The sequence below is a fragment of the Phascolarctos cinereus genome, unplaced genomic scaffold, assembly GCF_003287225.1.
Source record: "Phascolarctos cinereus isolate Bilbo 61053 unplaced genomic scaffold, phaCin_HiC Scaffold_5;HRSCAF=322, whole genome shotgun sequence".
NCBI lineage: Eukaryota > Metazoa > Chordata > Mammalia > Diprotodontia > Phascolarctidae > Phascolarctos > Phascolarctos cinereus.
The window spans coordinates 437,102,531-437,122,029 of NW_027555958.1; the positions used below are offsets into that span (position 1 = coordinate 437,102,531).

Sequence of the window (19,499 nt, forward strand, 5' to 3'; positions counted from 1 at the left end):
AAAGAAGTATGGAAAAGAAGTCCACATATATGTACATGTATGCATAGACACGTGTGAACATATGTGTGTATATACATATATGTGTATTTTAGAGAAATATATGGATGTAGTAGAGGTACACACACACACACACACACACACACACACATATATATGTAGAGAGAGAGATCTATAAAGACCTCAGTAGGCCACATCTTTCTCTCTCTAGTTGTATATAGATATGTGTGTATATGTGTGAACCTCTGCTTTATCTAAAGATCTCTCACTACACACACATGTGCATATACATGCATATGTGTAATATACCAGCTAATAATACATACACGTGCATATGTAGCACATGTAATACACATACACACATATATAGGCTTCTCTTCCATATCTTTTGTAGCAGAGGTATGCACACACAAGCTTCCTTAGCACTGTGTCTCGTTTGTAAGACAATAAGGGGACCAGAGTCACTGGATCAAAGAACATATGACAGGGAGTAAAGTATAAGAAGACTGGAAAGGTTGTTAAGTATGTGGGAGTGGATCCCTGTGACTTTGTGCTGGTCATCCTCCTTTGTTGGAATGCATTCACTTTTGCCTCATAGAAACCATTGCTGCAAGACTCTGTTCAAGTACTACCTTCAACATAAAGCCTTTTTGGATCCCCCTAAAAGCTAGTGCCCTCCTAAACTTCCTCATGTTTATTTTACATTTGTTTTTTCCAGTAGGAGGTGTACCCATAGGTCACTGAACAAGGATCTCATCTTTAGAGTACCAACAGCCAAGTTGTACATAGCGCTGAGGGAGCATTTTGCATGTTTTTGATCGCTCCATGGGTTACCATGGACAAAGCATTCATCAGCAAGTGGTCAGCCTGGTGGTGACAGGCTACTCTGCACTTAGCTAGGCTGATCTTTCAGCAGAAGATTCTGCCCATTGCTATGACCAAAGCCTTCTCAGCATACTAGAACCTTCTAGACCTTGTAACCCACTGACATAGCCTTCTAGGACTCAGGTTCTCATCCATTCCAAGATGAATAGTTGGAATAGGACTTTGTAGAGAATCTTATGCCATTTACCCGGTGAGAGCTGAAGATAACTGAAGAGACAAACCTCAGCGTAACTCACCCACTTTCTCTCTCTCTCTTTATATATATATATATATATATATATATATATATATATATATGTGTGTGTGTGTGTGTGTGTGTGTGTGTGTGTGTGTGTGTGTGTGTGTGTGTATGTATATACCCACACACACAGAGATATATATATACACATATATTATATTGCTTTATTTTATACACACACACACACACACACACATATATACACATGTGCATGTGTGTGTATGTATGTATGTATGTATTTTCCACTAGTACAAATTGGGGAAGTCTTTTAAAACAAAACAAAAGTTGGATGAGGTTAAGAAACACCGGGGCAGCTAGGTGGCGCAGTGGAGAAAGCACCAGCCCTGAAGTCAGGAGGACCTGAGTTCAAATCCAGCTTCAGATACACAACACTCACTAGCTGTGTGACTCTGGGCAAGTCACTTAACCCCAATTGCCTCATCAAAAAAAAAAAGATAAATTAGACCATTTAAATTACTTAAAATTAATAATAGCTGACATTTACATAAATATTTGCAATGAGCTTTATAGATAACTATTATCTCATTTGGGCCTCACAAAAAACTTATGAGATAGGTAGGTGCTATAATTATTATCATCTCCATTTTATACACAAAGAAACCAAAGCCTTACATGAAGTAATGCAGAATGAAGAAAGCTTAATAAAAAGACCACTATATGCCCTGAGCAAAACAAGATAGACAAAAGATCAAAAGATGCTAACTTCAGCTTGGTGGCACAGTGGGTATAATATTGCAGTCAGGAAAGTCCATGTGACCCTGTTTCATTCTCTGTAAAATGGGAGATAATAATAACACCTATTTCCCAGGGTTGTTGTGAAGATTAAATGAGATAATGTATATAAAGCACTTTACAAATCCCACTGCACTATAAAACTACAAGCTATTATTAAACTCAAATCAAAGTCAGCAGACAATATTGGTTTGAAATAATTAAGATTAAAGTATGCATATATCAGTTCTTCCTGCTGTGACTAATCAGCAAATTACAAAAGTGGAAATTGTATGAACTAGTGGTCATGATAAGCACCTCAGACATTTTTGCTTTAATTTGGGGAATACTTTTGGGGTGGCTTATTTGAACATGTATGTGGCAGTGTCTCTTATGTAAAAATAAAGTACATCAATAAAAATTATAACTCTGTGGAAGCTTAATTAATCATATTTTATTTTAGATCTAAATCTATTACCATTTCTACCAAGTAGTTATTGATAAGGGTGAAGATATGTATAAGAGTTTTGGTGGAAAGTATTTAAACTTCCCAATATTGCATTCTAGAGAAACGTTTCCTGTCCTCAGTAAAAGGAATATGTTTAGATTTATGTGAAGAGAATCCCTGAATAGGTTTATCATTTACATAAGAAATATATGAACTTACATTGGATGTTAGGTTCTTGAGGGCACAGACTTGGTCATTTTTTTCTTTGTATCTTGAGCATAATTCATATGTAATAGTCACATAAAAATGTCCATTGAATTGATTTCTAACTTCACTAGAAACCCCATCCTTTTGCTGGCTAGTGCTATTTGACCCAGGGATGGTCAAAGGTGTTTCTGTAGAGCTTCAAGTAAACACAAAGAAAAAAAAACACTGTATATAAAATTAAATAAGAGATGGGATCATATAAATATTTTTCAATTATATTATACATACTGAATTATGTATTAATATTAAAATTCATGTTATGGCCCTTTGGTGAATGATATTAGTGAATTCTGGCTCCTATCCTTGCTTAGGTTGGATACCACTGAATAATTCTTGTTTCAATTTCTTCCAGTCTGTACAATCTCATTTCCCATTTCTTGTGCAGAGAAGGTCTATTTGACATAGTTCATCCAGGCTATTATGGCCAGCAAGCAGCAGAGAGCTTGGTTCAGGATCTGATCAGGGAGTACATTTGACATCAAGGTAGAAGGAAACACAAATCAGAAATATCAAGGAAGGAGATGAGCATGAATGTTCAGCAAGTTCAATCCATGGGATTTCACTCCGAATCAGTCTATAAATGAAAAGGGTGGGGCTTGGGGAGTGCAATTCAGGTTCAAAATTCTCAGAAAGCATTAGACAAGGATTACCAACTGGTTAGCTGTCAGGGTTAAGAAGATACAAGAAATTCAAGGGAATGGAATGAAGTTCATTGAATGTGCAAACACCACAGTGATACTCTATACAAGATCAGACTCCCCCTTCACCCATGAAGAGTATTACATAGAGCAGACATTATCTACCTCCACCCAATGAGTTTCAAAAACAAAATAAAGGACCTTATGTTTGTTTTTGGTGGGGCTGGAGGTTTATAGATACTGATCAGTCTTTAGTAAGTTTTATGGAAATCCATTATTATACACACTCATATATTAAGCTTAAATAAAAAACATGTATTTCATTAGATTATAGCCCATAGTTCATGGGTATATCTCCTTTAAGAATAAGGATTTTATTGGTATAATGGACTCTCAGGTGAGGGAACTCCTCTTTCCAACCCAATATGGCACCTTCACTGCAGCTGAGTCTTAGAGAGTATGTTTAGAGTACTGAGAAGTTAAAGGACTTGTTTAGGGTCACAAAGCCCACACATGTCAGAGACAGGACTTTGACCCATATCTTCCTGGCTGCAAGGTTGGCTCTCTTTCTCATTTAAAAAAAGTTTTAAAATAAATTTGAGCAAGGTTGATACTAAGTAATGAGATTAAAAATTCTCATTTTGAGGATTAACTTCTAAATACTTATATGTCACTATATCAAATCTATATTAGGCAATGATTTTTTTTTAAATTAAAAGATGAAAAAAAATCAGTAAATTGTACTCACCCTAAGTCCAGGAAATCCAGGAGGGCCAATGCCACCAACAAAACCCTTTAAAATGACATTCATAGAAATGAATTAAATATAATTCTATTATAGCTTACAGAAGCCTAATTTTTTTTTAACATATATGCTATAAAAAGGGAAAAGATCCAAGGATAATTCTATTTTTAAAAATCACGTTCTATTCTAGCTAAACTTCCTGCCTCTCGATACTGGTACCCAACCTCATGTTATTTATACAAACTATAATTATCTAAGTTGGAAGATAGTTGCTCTAAACAAGATCTTGTTACTAAAGTCTCTGTATTTGCTGAGCTATCTTTTGGTGGTAGTGATAATGGTTATAGTTATTTCATAGTCCCCAAGCTGGCCTTTTACCTCATCATCTTGGATGGCACCATTTTATCTAGAGCAGTGGGGACTCATTACCTCTTTACTCATGGAACCTAAGCCTCTCGATATAGCCCCAAACTGCATTAGCTCTTTGGGTTTCCACATCTCATTATTTATTCAGACAACTGTCTAATCAAGCCTCTATACTAGCGATGTTGATTTTCCAAATCCAAGTATTAGAGTTACGACTATTAAATTTAGTCTTTTTAGAGTCATTGTAATATTATCATTTATCTAGATCTCTTTTGATCCTGGCTGTCATCTAGTGTGTTAGCTATCCCTCCCAACTTTGTATTATCTACAAATCTGATAATCTGCCATATAATCACTTATGCAAATCACTGATAGGTCCAAGTGAAGAGCGTGGGGCATTCTATTAGAGGCCTTCTTCCAAGTTGGTATGGAACCACTAATCACTACCCTATGAATCTGATTACTTTAAAAATTCTAAATACATCTATGTTATTAATTAGCTCATGTTTTTTAATCATCCTTTCCAGTAGAATAGCATGAAATATTTTATCATGTACTTTGCTAAAACTTAGGTAAATCATGTCTAATGCAATCTGATCACCTACTAGTTTAGTAACTGTCTAAAAGTAAATAAAGTTATCCTGGAATAGTGGTTTTTTTTCTTTAAATTTTTTTTATTATTAATTAGAAAACCAGCAACAAACACATCTATTACTTGCTATGAAGTCCTGCTAGCTCCTTGTGATTAGCACTTCTTTTTCTAGATGTTTGCTAATCACCTCTTCAATAATTCATTCTATGATTTTGCTAGAAATTAAGGTCAAACTCACTGGCATCATAATTATTTGGTTTTTGTGTCTTCTGATTTTCTTTCCTTAGCTGTCTTTCCTTGTAAAATTTTAGTCTGTGGGATCCTACCTATCCTTCCTCTGAACTCTTTGGAATCTGTTTTCCCAGAAATCTAGGGAACATTATCAGACTATGCCCAGCTTTCCTTGTCTTCTCTACTCCCAGTTTAAGATAGAGTGTTCATTTCCCTCTAAGCCTTGCTTCCTTTTGGTGAAAATCAGATTTAAAAGTTCTTCCCTTTGAAGCATGAAATCATCATTAAGGGAAATCAAGGAATTATTAATTGCTCTGCTTTTGGCAAAAGAAGTATTACAGCTGATGTTAGGATTACTGAAGTCCTCTGTCACTACTTCATCATGTTTTTTTGTCAGGCATGTGATATTTCTGGAACTACTTCCTCTTTCTGTTCATCTGGTCTGTAGTATACCCTGATGACAAATTTGCTTCTGTTTCTCCCTTCATTAATCCTTACCCAAATGTTCTCCAGCAGACTTTCCCTTCTAGTTTCTGGATTTCCTTATCTATCTCCATAAAACACATACTTTCCCCACCCCCTCCCTTTTACCTATTGCATTTCTTCTGAATAAGGCATACCCATTCAGAACCATACCCCATTCATGGCTTTCATCCCACAAGTCTCAAGATAAAATTAGCCTCTTTACATTAGGACCTTTGATTACTTTTGCTTGTTGCTAAGCTATGGACATTTGTGTATGGATATTTGAGGCTGCGAGTGTTATTGTTGTGATCTCCCTAGTTAGAAGTAACTCACTCCCATTCAGAACTACACATAGCATTTAGGTCTTCCCCGTATTTTCCCATTCATCTGCATGTTTTATGTATATGTATATTTATGTTTATGTATATCATTTGTGTTCTTTTCTTATTTTACCTATTATGCTCCACAAGGATACCTTTTTCCCTCACAAAAGAACTAATGCAATGCTTTACAAATAGTAGGCAAATGAATTATTTGCTGAATGAATGAATATGATATATATATATATATATATATATAATATGTGCAAATTATACATATGTACATATGTTTGTGTATAACTAATATAAGTTATATAACACCAGGTTTTTATTCAAAAAGGCAAAATAAGACCCATCATTTTGAACTTACAGGGTTCCCATCAAGACCTGCAGGACCTCGTTCTCCAAATTCTCCTGGAAAGCCCTGGCCAAAAAAAAAAAAAAGGAAATAAGAGAAAAGGATTCAATTAGAAGAAAAAATATAAAAATCATTTTACATCATCTTTCACTGAGAGAATTTGCCCCTAGTCTCAAGCTCTAACATCACTTTAAAAATATTTTGATATTAACATTATTTCATTAAATATATATTTTGAGCTTTATAATAAGTATTTTAATTAAGTACAATCAATACAGAAAACCAAGCCCAGACAGCAGCAGTAGCTTGTCTATAGTCATATAACAAATGAGTAGCAGAATGAAAGACATAGTCCTGATCTCCTGATGTCCAAGCTATCCATTTTTTCACGTTGACCTTGTACCAGACACATATCATAAAAGAATATAGCACCTCATAGAAGAGAAAAATTCTAGAATCATGTGACTCTGAGCTGTATTTCAAGATAAACTATATAACCAAAGCTTTTTAATGTATGGGGGATAGTCTCCTGTACACACTGATGCTGCTGACAAACATGATAAAAATGAAAGCCATTTGTACCAAAAACTCTTCACTGCAAAAAGGCATTAATACAACATACTGAAGAAGTAAAGGTTCTCTATACAATTAAATGGTTAAGTATATAGGTATGTACATACAGACGTATATACAAATGTGTATTATATAGGTGTGTCTGTATAGGTATGCATATATACATGCATGCATGTATAGTACATACATACATACACACATACATACATACACACACTCCCTTTCTGAGTTGAGTAGCCAGGTGGTCCTGTGGATAACATTCCTGGTCTGGAGTCAGTAGAACCCGAGTTCAAATCTGGCCTTAGATACTTTGCTAGCTGTGGAATCTTGGACAAGTCACTTAACCCTGTTTGTCTCAGTTTCCTCTTCTGTAAGAAAGGGGATAATCATCTCACCGACATCCCAAGGTTGTTGTAAGGATCAAATCAGATGCTAATTGTGAAGCATCATGCTTGGAATATGTTGCTGTTGTAAAGTCATTTCAGTCACGTCTAACTGGTGCATCTGTTGCTGGGTTGTTTTCCAGCCATGTTCAATTCTTCACGACCTTGTTTGGGGTTTTCCTGGCAAAGATACTGGAGGGGTTCACCATTTCCTTCTCCAGCTTGTGTTATAGATGCAAGGTCACATAGGTAGTGAGTGCCTGAGGCTAGATTCAAACTCAGGAAGATGAATCTTCCTGACTTCCAGCCCAGCACTCTATCCACTGCACCACCTAGCTGCTCATTTTTATTATGCCAATTGTTTCATCAGCTTTAAAGATCATGTATACTTAAACTGATCTGTGATCTCATTAGGATTTGGTACTTCTTTTGGCAGAGACTAGAACTCCTGTTTTGTTTTTTTTTTTGTTTGTTTAATTAAAAATGTTAACATTCTTTTTCATTTTTACTTTTTAAATTTTATTTAACATTCATTTAAAAAATTCAGATCAAAATTCTCTTCCTCTATCCAGATCTTCCCCTGCCCATTGGTAATGCAAGCAATACCCATTACATGTCCTATATTCCTTCTTAATCTATATAGTTCTTGTCTATTTCTTTCCAGAAATCGTCCACTGAAGATTCACCCAAAGTGCCAGAAGATTGACTCTAAATCACCAAATGTCCCAAGAAATGATGCTTCCTGTTACCTTTGGTAATACAATGAAACAAATTCACTGAATATTTTATATGCCACTTGAAGAAGGACCAATGAGGCACCATTTCATTTAGCTACATCATTTTATTTTTTAGCAAGAATGTATATGTGTACATACACACACACACACACACACACACACACAACACACACACTCCTCATTCCCTTTCTTAAACTCCAATAGTGCCTTTTGACCTCTTGGGCCTTTCTTTTTATCTCCAGGACAGTTCTTGGCACATAGGGCTTAATAAATGTTTGTTGAGTTCTACACATTGTTATAAATCTAGAAAATTAGAAGTGACTTTAAAAATATGATGTAAGTTTTCAAAACTTCTTATCTTTAGTATGTCTCCTATAAAATGTGTAAGTAATACTTGAAAAAATATGTTAAGCAAAAAAGTAGGATTAAGATCAAAAAAGACTTGCAGAATTAAAATCGTTGTACAGACCCCCTAACTCACCAATAGGTTTGAGGTCTATTGGTTTCCCTCAACATGGTTTAGCTTGTCTGCCTAGGTGGTTTACTGGGGGTGGCCACCGCACATGCTATAGCTTCTTAGAGCCATAGGTGAGAATTGAGTGACAGGTAGACACCATTTTGGATGAGCAGGCCCAAAAAAGAGCAAGCCCTCAGACCAGAGGTGCTAGTCTTCCTTCTTCAACACTCCATACACCCCCATCATACAGGTATATGTAATATGAATCTCTGCCAATTCAGAGGTTTCTACTGGGTTTGACAAAATAGACTATTTGAAACTTTGGAAATTGTCATATAAATGTGCTGAATTCTTTATGATCAAAATAATTTCAGTTATATTCTGGGACAAAGAAAAATGCCTCTCAAGTGACTTGTAAAACATTTATCTAAAACTCTACTTTGTGATATATACTTAAAATAATCTTGGGCCAAGGATAGAAACAAATAACAGATGTCAAGAATGATACTTTACTCTGAAATTTTAACACTATGATTAGGAGCCAACGTACATGGCATCTACTTAAAGCTGACTTTTCCAACATAAAGACAAGAGCTAAGAAAATTATGGCTCTAACCTACATTTTCTAATAACTTCTTCATGTTGCTTACTCATAATTTTCTCTATAATTTAAGAAAATTAATATTCCCACCACTTGATCCTTTTAAGGGTGTTATTTTCCCACCATTTTGGAGAGCGACTCCTGCTATTTTTGTGATTCCAATAGAAGAGTAAGAGCTCTGGGGATGTGGACTTACAAGGTTTTCTTCTGGGTAAAATCTCCTATCCCAACAAACAATAGAGATCTGACTCACTACTCTCTTTACCCAAAAGAATTTTTAAAAGTATCCTGGAACTCTCTCTACATTTTGGCAGTCTGTTGTTGGCCAGGTGCTATGGAGAGTGAGTCCCAAACTGGCTATAAAGATGTTAACTTCTTTCCTAAAAAGTTAATTTTGAACTAAATTCATTCAAGGCTGGGCCTATGTGTCATGCCAATTTGCATGGTTTATTTAATGTGAGGAAGTGACTGATGATCATGTTAATCTGACAGTCATGTAAAATTCTAGCAGCTCCAGATTTTCCTGGCTGTGAGACTAGAGAAGGAAGTTTGGAAACACATCCTAAATGAGGAGCTATTTGGATTTTGATAAGATGAAGTGGAATTTGAAGTTATTAAATCCACATGACTCTTTTGTCACTGCATCTTCCTTTCCCTTATATCATGAATCTATCTATGGTTATTTTTCTTTTAAAGCTAAAATACTAGTTTGGGTTAGGCACAATTCAGATGTGAACCAGGTTTCTCTTTTCCCAGAGCTCTAAAATTTGAATCTTCTGACTCAAAGTTTCTCAAGTTGAAATTGGGAAGCATGTAAAATAAAATCATTGAGACATATGGAAAACATTAACAAAAATTAAGATGGACTCATTTTCATCTAAGATATAATAAAGACTGAAATTTGGTTGAACTTCTATATTCTAGGATGCATAAAAAGAGAATAGACAATGGGACCTCACTGGTACCTTTCTAGGCACCTAACTCTTTGGTCTAGGTGAGTATGTGCTAAACAAAAACCACTTCTTCATCTTCTTTAAATATTTAACCCAATTAACCAAAGAAAGCCATTACAATCGTCAGAATGTTCTTACAGATCCAAACATCTTCCAGCTTCTAGCACAGTGTTTTACATGTAGTAAACACTTAATAAATGGTTTTTGAATTGAATTAGCTTATCTTTTGCAGCAAATGATAACTAATCCTAGGAAGTGATGGAGAAAACCTCCAAGAAAAATCTCCAAGCACTGTTATATATGACCAGACAATAATGTGACATGTTAGCTGATCTTAACTTCTCTTACCACAGCATCATGGCAAAATGCCTTAATCAAAGTACTTAAGCACATTACAATGCTTCAGTGGATTTGAGATCTCATTGCTGCAAGTATTGCTTCACTGGTAAAGACGCATCTATGCACTCCTTTCTATCTTGTTCCTGTTCTTTCTTAGACCCTTTACAGGTGACCAATACAGTGCCTTGGATGGCTCTAGGCCATCTTACATTGTATGGGTACCACTGTAGTCCTTATATATCTATCTACCATACTTCAGTCTCACTTCATGACTGGCCTCTACTTCATTTACTGAACATGCATTTCCTTACTTATATTCCTTGGACTGCTACTTGGCCATAGGCCATCTCCAAAAATATACTACAGTCTGCTTGTATTTATTAGGCGTCTTTATTGCCTTAAGTTATCTGTAACTTTGATCCTCTGGAAATTTTGGTGTTCTAATATTCACAACCATACAGGTAAACATCTGCATTAGGAAGATGGATTTTTGCATGAGATTGAGGGGCAAGAGGAGTTTGGATTATGAGAAGCACTGTCCATTTCCCAAATACAATCTAGATCACTAAAATCTGTATCACTAAAATACATTGTGTTTTTCCTGTGAGGATTGTTAGGAGAATTTCTTCTGAGGAATCACGGGTATCACTAGGAAGGATGTATAATATTCTGGGGCTCAATGGAACCGAAGATCACTCAAAAATACTTGCTCCTTGGGAGGAAAGCTATGGTGTCTGGACAGCATACGAAAAAGCAGAGACATGCCTTGCCAACAAAGGTCGATATTGTCAAAGCTATAGTTTTTCCAGCAGCAATGTGTGGCTGTGAGTTGGACTATAAGGAATTCTTAGTGCTGCAGAATTGAGGCTTTCAAATTGTGGTGCTGGAGAAGACCTTTGAGAATCCTTTGGACAGTAAGGAGATCAAATCAATCAATACTTAAAGAAATTAATTCAGGCTATTCAGTGGAAGGTCAACTCTTGAAGTGGAAGCTTAAATATCTTGGCCACATAACGTGAAGATGGGACACATTGGAAAAAATCCTGATGTTGGGAAAGATTGAAGGCAAAAGGAGATGGGGACGGCAAAAGATGAGATACACAGTTAGTGTCATGGAAGCAATGAACGTGAGCTTGGACCGACTTTGGGAGACAGTGGAGGATGGAAGGGCCTGGCATGCTGTGGTCCAAGTGGACGCGATGAGTTGAACATGACTGAACAACTGAAAGACAATGAAATATCTCTCTTGGTGAAGGCCAGGTATGTTAATATTATCTAGAGCGTTATGCATACCTACTGATTATTAACTGACAAGCATTTTGAATTGGTTATCAGCTGACCTAAGAAAATTCTGCAAACCTGCATACCTCTTTGATGAGAACATACTCCCATTTATTGACTCGGTGACCACAAATATGAACATATGAAGTCTTTAAAAACATTGTGATGAAGAAACACATTATGCTAAGATATAACAGTCTACCTCATAAAATAATCAGGACAGTGAATCCTAAAAGGATGGTAGCCTAAAATCAAATAAATAACTCGGTTTTGTGTGTGTGTGTGTGTGTGTGTGTGTGTGTGTGTGTGTGTGTGTTCAGTATTAGGATAACAGATTTAGAGATGGAAGGGCTCTTAAAGGAAGGAGGGGTGGAAAGAAACAAATACTTATTAAGTACTTACTATGTGCCAGGTACTGTACTAAACATTTTACAAATATGACTTCATTGGATCCTTACAGCAACCCAAACAAGTAGGTGCTATTGTGATCCCCATTTTGGAGTTGAAGAAATTGAGGCAGACAGAGGTTAAGTGACTAGCCCAGAGTCACTAGCTAGTAATCACATTTGGACAGATTTGAATTCATATCTTCCTGACTCCATGCTCAGTGCTCTATCCACTGCACCACCTAGTTATTTCTTAGAAATCATCTGGTACAAACCCCTCAGTTTACAAGTGAAGAAACTGAGATCCAAAGACATTAAGTGATTCACCCCAGGTCACAATGGTAGGGCTATAATTTGAATACAGTTACTCTGACTCCAACTTCAACACTCTTCCCATAATACTATATCAAATCCTTTCATTTTAAAAGGGAATATGTATTCTATATGAATAATTAAATATCCAAATGTACAACAAATTATTATGATAACATGCTTTAGTACTTTTTATAACAATGAGAATAGAAGTATGGATGAAGAAGGCATTGTGATATGCTAAAGAGCTTTTCATCTCAAGGTAAAGGATCTGAATTTGAAGACTTGTGGGACCTTAAACCATGTATTTATCCTCCCTCATCTGAAGTTTGCTTGTATGTCAAATTATGGGGTTACTCTGGGTGATCTCTAATATAACTTCCAGCTGTAAATCCGTATCCCTATTCTCTTATCCCTTAATTTGGATACTTAAAAATGAAATACATCTATATTTCTAGCTAGAATATCTAAGTTGCCTAAAAAATGAAATACAAGACTCCTTGAGTGAATAATTCACACTATCACATATGCTAATTGAGTAGTCAACACATTAGAAGATGAAATCATTTGTTATAAAGACAAATTAATCTTTGTGATACTGTGATTGTCACATGGGCTAACATTTCAGAGTCATCTATGAGGCTTTCCTGAACACAGTTTGAATAGCAACCAAAGTTGAGAAATTTCCTCATAAACAAGGCCAAACCATTTAATGGAAAATGCAAGTATGAGGACATGCAGTGTACATGACATATTATAGGACCAGGAACATTTTCTAGTACAAACATTGTCAAGACAGAAATGGGATACATATGTCTGAGAGTTGTAATCGCTTTTCTAGGAATCCTCGTTCATTACAAAAGGGGATACTTTTATAGCGTTCAAATATGGCCAATTTTCTAATGTTCAGGCCAGGACAAATATGAAGAAATTACCCGTAGTAATCATTTCGGCTTTTCTATATGTTTATCTTCCTCTCTCAGACCTCTCTATAGAAAACTCATTCTGAACTGGGGAATTCTGGAGGATAATTGTGTAATATAGAGGCAAGCTAAGAATTATAATAATATCTATAAATCCTCGAGCTTAGTGAAAAATCTTCACTGCCCATCATTTTCAGTAAATGGAATAATAATTGGTCACAAACACGGTGTTATTTCAAGAGAGCCAGGAAAGGGTCCTGCTTATCAAGGTATCTCATATAGTAACCACTGATTTCTGGAATTCCACTATTAAAGATTAATTCCTTTGGCTTAAGCTTTGGTTCTCTGTTAAACTAATTATATTCAGGTTCCATAGTCTTCACCACTTTTCAAAGCAACAAGGGTAAAAATTCTAAATTAAAATATCCTTGGGATAAATAATCAAATATCTGGTAATAATAATATTTAGATATGTATAATAATAAAATGAAAACAACAGCAGCAATAATAATAACAAATACATTAGTTCACACTATGAGACTTAAAGTTTTCCAAGGACTGAATAACAACTGAAGCTTATTTATAGAGTTTAGCGACATTTTGGTGTGAATAAGTTCATCAGATCCTTTTTGGAGAAAGAAAATAATACCACTAGATACTTGAGTGGAGGAGTCACCAGTGAAGGAAGAAGTTCAGAAAGGGAGAGTGGCTTACAATTTTGTGTAGGGTTGAACCTAAATCTTATAATAGAGAATAGAGTCAAGTGATAGAATCAATTAAAATATCTAGCAAGATTTAAGATGCAGGATCTGTGTGAATTAGAAAACTAGCATAAGTAAATAATCCAACATCATTTCATAGCTAAGCAGGAAAGATCAATTTTAAGTAAAATCATTGCAATCAAACAAGAAAACAAGTTTAGTTTTCTGAGTTATTTTAATTAGTTTAGTCACTTTTTCAAAGCTCATTAAGAATCTCAAAAATTCCACCTTCAAAAATTTATATGAGAATCTCTACCACAATTTTATGAAAAGCAAAGTATGTCACTTCAAAGACACCAGAGACTGTAGAAAATCTGTTGCAGAAAACTCCATTCTCTTTTGTAGAGTCCAATATGGCATGAGAACCTCCAGACATATTGCAAATGATGCTTAGCCATGCTGCATAGATTTATGATCTGTTTTCATTACAGAAATATTCTTGTGTTAGTGAATAACTTTAGAGACGATGTGACACGGTAGAAACAGCATGGTGCTGGTAACCAAGAGACGGAGATTCTAGTCCTCTCTATCCACTAGCTAACTATGTAATAATCTGAGGTTAACCTCAAAATCTCAGTTTCTGAATCAGTACCAGGGATTTACTTGTAAAATCTTTAAAAATCCTTTATAGTTTTCACACATGTATGTATATGTATGTATGAATGTATACACATGTACGCACACGATACACACATATATGTGTATTTGTATGTATACATATATATTTAAATCAAAAAATATTAGAATCCTAGTTAACTTATCTGGGCTAGGACCTAGTTGCTAGTATTTACCTATCAATTTGGTGCAGCTAGGTGGCACAGTGGATAGACCACAGGGCCTGGAGGCAGGAAGACCTCAGTTCAAATCCAGCCTCAGATACTTACTAGCTGTGTGACCCTGGGCAAGTCACTTAACCCTGTTTGCTTCAGTTCCCCATCTGTAAAATGAGCTGGGGAAGGAAATGGAAAACCATTCCAGTTTCTTTGCCAAGAAAACCGCAAATGGGGTCATGAAGAGTCAGACCTGACTGAAACGATTGAAGAACAAAAATAACAAAACCCCATCAATTTAAAAACAATGAAAACTTATATTTTTTTATTGATCTTTTAACCTTTTTGGCAACAGAAATCAGTTTCTACAATCAAAGTGGGAGGAAAGAAGCATTCATATAGTGCTTACTGAGTGCCCGTCACTGTGCTAAGTGATTTTTACAAATATTATTCCATTTTACCCTCACAGCAACTTTGGAAGGTAGATATCATCATCGTCATTTAACAGAAAAGGAAACTGAGATAAACAGAGGTTAAGTAACCTTCCCAAGGCTATAGTTGGTAGGATTTGAACCCAGGTCTTCCTAACTCCAGGCCCAGAGATCTATCCACTATACCATCTGCCGATGTTCAGTTGTGTCCAACTCTTCACGGCCCCATTTGGGATTTTCTTGGCAAAGATATGGGAGCAGTTTGCCATTTCTTTCTCCAGCTCCTTTCAGGGTTAAATGACTTGCCTGAGGTCACACAGAGAGTATCTGAGGCCAGATTTGAACTCATGAATCTTTCTGACTCCAAATGTAGCATTCTATCCACTGAACCACCTAGCTGTCCTATCTCCACCTAACTGCCCTATACTATACCACCCTAGCTGCTTTTGATGGTTAAGAACCAAGAGGTTAATGATTCTCCATTTAAAAATATTTTAAAACTTTAGACTTTCATAATAAGTATAACAATATTAGTACCTCGTAATAGTATTACTCTAGTTAATATTGATTCAATAATATTTACATAGAGCTTTAAGATTTGCAAAGCGCTTTGCAAATATTATCTCATTTGATTCATTCAAAAACCCCGTGAGGTGGACTTTTATCATTATCCCCACTTGGCAAGTGAGCAAACTGTGGTCAAAGGAGGTTCAGTCATTTGCCCAATGTGGGACAGTTGGTGACCTGGTGTCTGAGGCAGGAAGAACTGTCTTCCTGACACTAAGTCTAGATCTCTAGCTATCACACCCCCTAGCTGCCCTATTAATGAAATGATTGGTTCATGCTGTTCATGTAATAGAAACCTAACCTTTTGGAGGTAAGATATCAAAGAAATGAATACATATTTACATTTTTAATAGATTGGAAGAACTAGAAGGTAGTAGATCTAAAGTACCAGTTAGAAATAGACCAATTACCTGTCTTCCTTTTGGACCCTTCCTTCCACGTGGTCCAGGAACTCCCTGTAATGATATAGATACATAGATAATATAGAGATGACATTTCATATGAATATTTTGTCCTGAGTAACTAAATTACTTCCAATAGACAAAAAAACCCATAACAATAAAAGAAAGTTTGTTACAAGGGATGGCTTTTGGGGAGGGGAGTAAAGAGGGAAGTTAATGGAGTTTTGAAAAAAGAAAATTATTTTATATCTTTTCTTGTTTGAAAGGATTGGATGTGTTTTATTATCTTGGGGCTGAATTCAAATCAGGTATAATATCTAACTGTTATTTTGCCCAGCCTGAGGAATCAGTTTGGTTCAGGGGGTTTGAAGTGGACAATTCACATCATGCCAAACAAAAATTACATGGATTTGAGGTAAACCATTCAGAATTTTAAAAAATGAAAATAAAAACAAGCATCTTTCATTCAAACTTATCCCCTTCCACATAATCTGTGATCCAGTGACAATAGCATCTTGCTGATCCTTCAACAAGATATCCCATCTCGGGGCAGCTAGGTGGTGCAGTGGATAGAGCACCAGCCCTGGATTCAGGAGGACCTGAATTCAAACCCAGCCTCAGACACATAACACTTACTAGCAGTGTGACCCTGGGCAAGTCACTTAACCCACTGCCTAGCAAAACAAACAAACAAAAAAGATACCCCATCTCCAGACTCCAGGCATTTTCACTGGTTGTCTCCCATGCCTGGAACTTCTTTCCTCCTCATCTTCACCTCCTAGATTCCTTAAACCCTTGCCAATACCTCACTCTTTACATAATGCCTTTCCCAAGTCCCACTTAATTCTAGCACCTGCTCTCTGAAATTACCCCCCCACACACCATTTTATCCTGTATGATGCTTGTTTGAACACAGTTGCATGCATCTCCCATTAGATTGGGAGCTCATTGAGAGCAGGGACTATTTTTTTGTAACCCCAGTGCTTAACACAATGCCTGGCACACAGCAGGTGTTTGTTAATGCTTATCAACTTGAGGTTATGGAAAAGTCTATTAAGTTAAGGAATGAGTTAAATCCCCCCACCCCAAAGAGTTTTACTTCTATCAGTTTCTATCAGAAAAACGGGAGTTTCCTTGCAGAATTGTAAGACGGGGCAGATTTCAGCCTAATTATGAAGTTAACTTTAACAGAACAAAAGCAAGGAAATGAGAACAGATATTTGATGGTACATCCAATGTGGTGAAAATTGGTAGATTCTAGTCATTCCTCCTTAGCTAGCTCATTTATGAGTTCATAGTATGGGACCCAAGAAGGAGCAAGAAGAGACATGGAAAACAAAGACCACCAGTGGCAGAAGCTCAGCCCCTGCTCGCATCCCCGCTCCAAGGCCAGCCCCGCACTTAAGAGGGAGCCAGCAATCCACTAATCCGAGGCTGTGGTGGGCGACAGTCCTCCCTGGAGTCCCTCCCACCACCCCTCCACCAGTTGGCTTACAAGCGCCTTTATTCATTCACTCTTGCTCCTAAGTGGATGTCTTAGGGCTCGGTCACTTCGTCGATCTCAGTGCTGCAACAATCAACTGCCTACTTGGACGTCTCCATCTGCATGCCCCAAGCTTGGCTGATTCTGTCGCCAAGATATCTCTTTCCCTTCTTTTCACTCACATGGACCAACCTTCCACTCTGGTTCAGGTCCTCATCACCTCTGAACTGCATTGTTATAAAACCCCCATTCTTCTCTCTACTTCCAGTTCCCCTTGTCTGTCTACCTCGATGCCAAATTAATCTTCCTAAAATACAGATCTGCAACTGCCAGGCTCAAAAACCATCAATGGATCCCTATGGCCAGTTTGGCATTTTGCCTACATTTCCAAGTATTGTAATATTGTCTTTCACACATTGTACATTCCAACCAAATAAGTGACTTGCTGCTCCCTAAATCTGGCACCCTCTCTTCCATCTCCGTGGCTTTTCACAGGCCGTGCTCCATGCCTAGAACGTATTGTCTTCTCAGCTCAGCCTTTTCAAATCCAATTATCTTCCTCCATTCCTCAGTTCAGGCACTGCCTTCTCCGGAAAGGCTTTCTGGATGCTCTTACATGTTAGTGCTCTCAGTTCTCAAACGATTTGGTTTTTATTTATGTGTTTACATGTTATATTCCCAGTATAATGTAAGTTCCTTGAGAGTAGAGGCTATTATTGTTTGTTTCATATCCCCAGAACTTGGTAGGCATTTAAGAAAATGCCTTGCATATAGTAGGCGTGTATGAAAAATGTATTTTATGTGTCATATGCATATCTAGATGGATCGATCAATAATATTCTAGTGGGGATTCCTGGACTCACTTAGCTAGAAGGTATCTTAGACGTTGTTGAGTTCAACCTTCTCATTTTACAGATAAGGAAACTGAGGCCTGGAGAGATTAAATACCTTTCCCAAGTTCATATAGGTAGTGACAGAGCTAGGATTTGAACCCAGTTCTTCTGACTTCAATTACTATAGTGTTCTTTACTGTACTATGGTGGACACTCTCCTGGTACTTCTCCACACCATATCTTTCTGTGAATCTCCAAACCTTCAATTTATAATTTCCTCTTTTAACTAAATTATATAGAAATAGCATAAAAGAGTTTTGTAAAGTAGAAAGAACAAGCTCAAAGATTCTTAATCTACAGCTCATTTTATATACATATATATCCACATTATATATACATATATGTATAAACATACACACATGTATACACATATACATATATGTATGTACACATATATACATGTACATGTATACATATATGTATGCAAGTGGATCTGTGATCTCATTGATAATGGAAATTTCCTCCAGTGATGAATATCACAAGTGATATATTCTTGCCTACCCTGTGTGGCACATCTATAGCCTCTCATAAGCTTGCCACAGAGGGTCCACCCAACATCCTGGGGAATGTCTGAGTTTCTCTTCACATTGCAAAGATCCTTACAAAACATGACCTCACTGGGCTGTCACTCCAACTGCATGCTTTACATCTCAGCAATATGCACTTTTCATTCAATTTGTTTTTCCAACCTGAAAAGTTAAACTAATATTTACAAGTGGTAGAATTTACTAAGGACAACATTCAATATTCTAGGACTTGGTACTCTATGCCTTTCTTTGAATTCCCAGCCGTTGGCACAGTGCTTGGCATGAGATGGGCACATGATAAATGTTTATTACCTGACTCTTTTTTTCCCCTGTCTTTTTGCTGCTTCCTTCTTACATTACTTATATTAAGGAATATTTGCTCCCTTCTCCCTACCACTGTTATCCCTCCTTCCTACCACCATTATCTATTGTGAAGGTT

At 36.6% G+C, this 19,499-nt stretch overlaps 1 protein-coding gene across 1 annotated transcript in view; it reads right to left on the reverse strand.

Moving 5' to 3' along the window:
* COL24A1 (collagen type XXIV alpha 1 chain) overlaps positions 1–19,499 on the reverse strand; it is a 353,333-nt gene that overhangs the window by 241,936 nt on the left and 91,898 nt on the right. Inside the window, 3 exon segments of the mRNA XM_078155798.1 lie at positions 3,954–3,998; positions 6,295–6,348; positions 16,167–16,211. Coding sequence (XP_078011924.1) covers positions 3,954–3,998; positions 6,295–6,348; positions 16,167–16,211 — 144 coding nt within the window.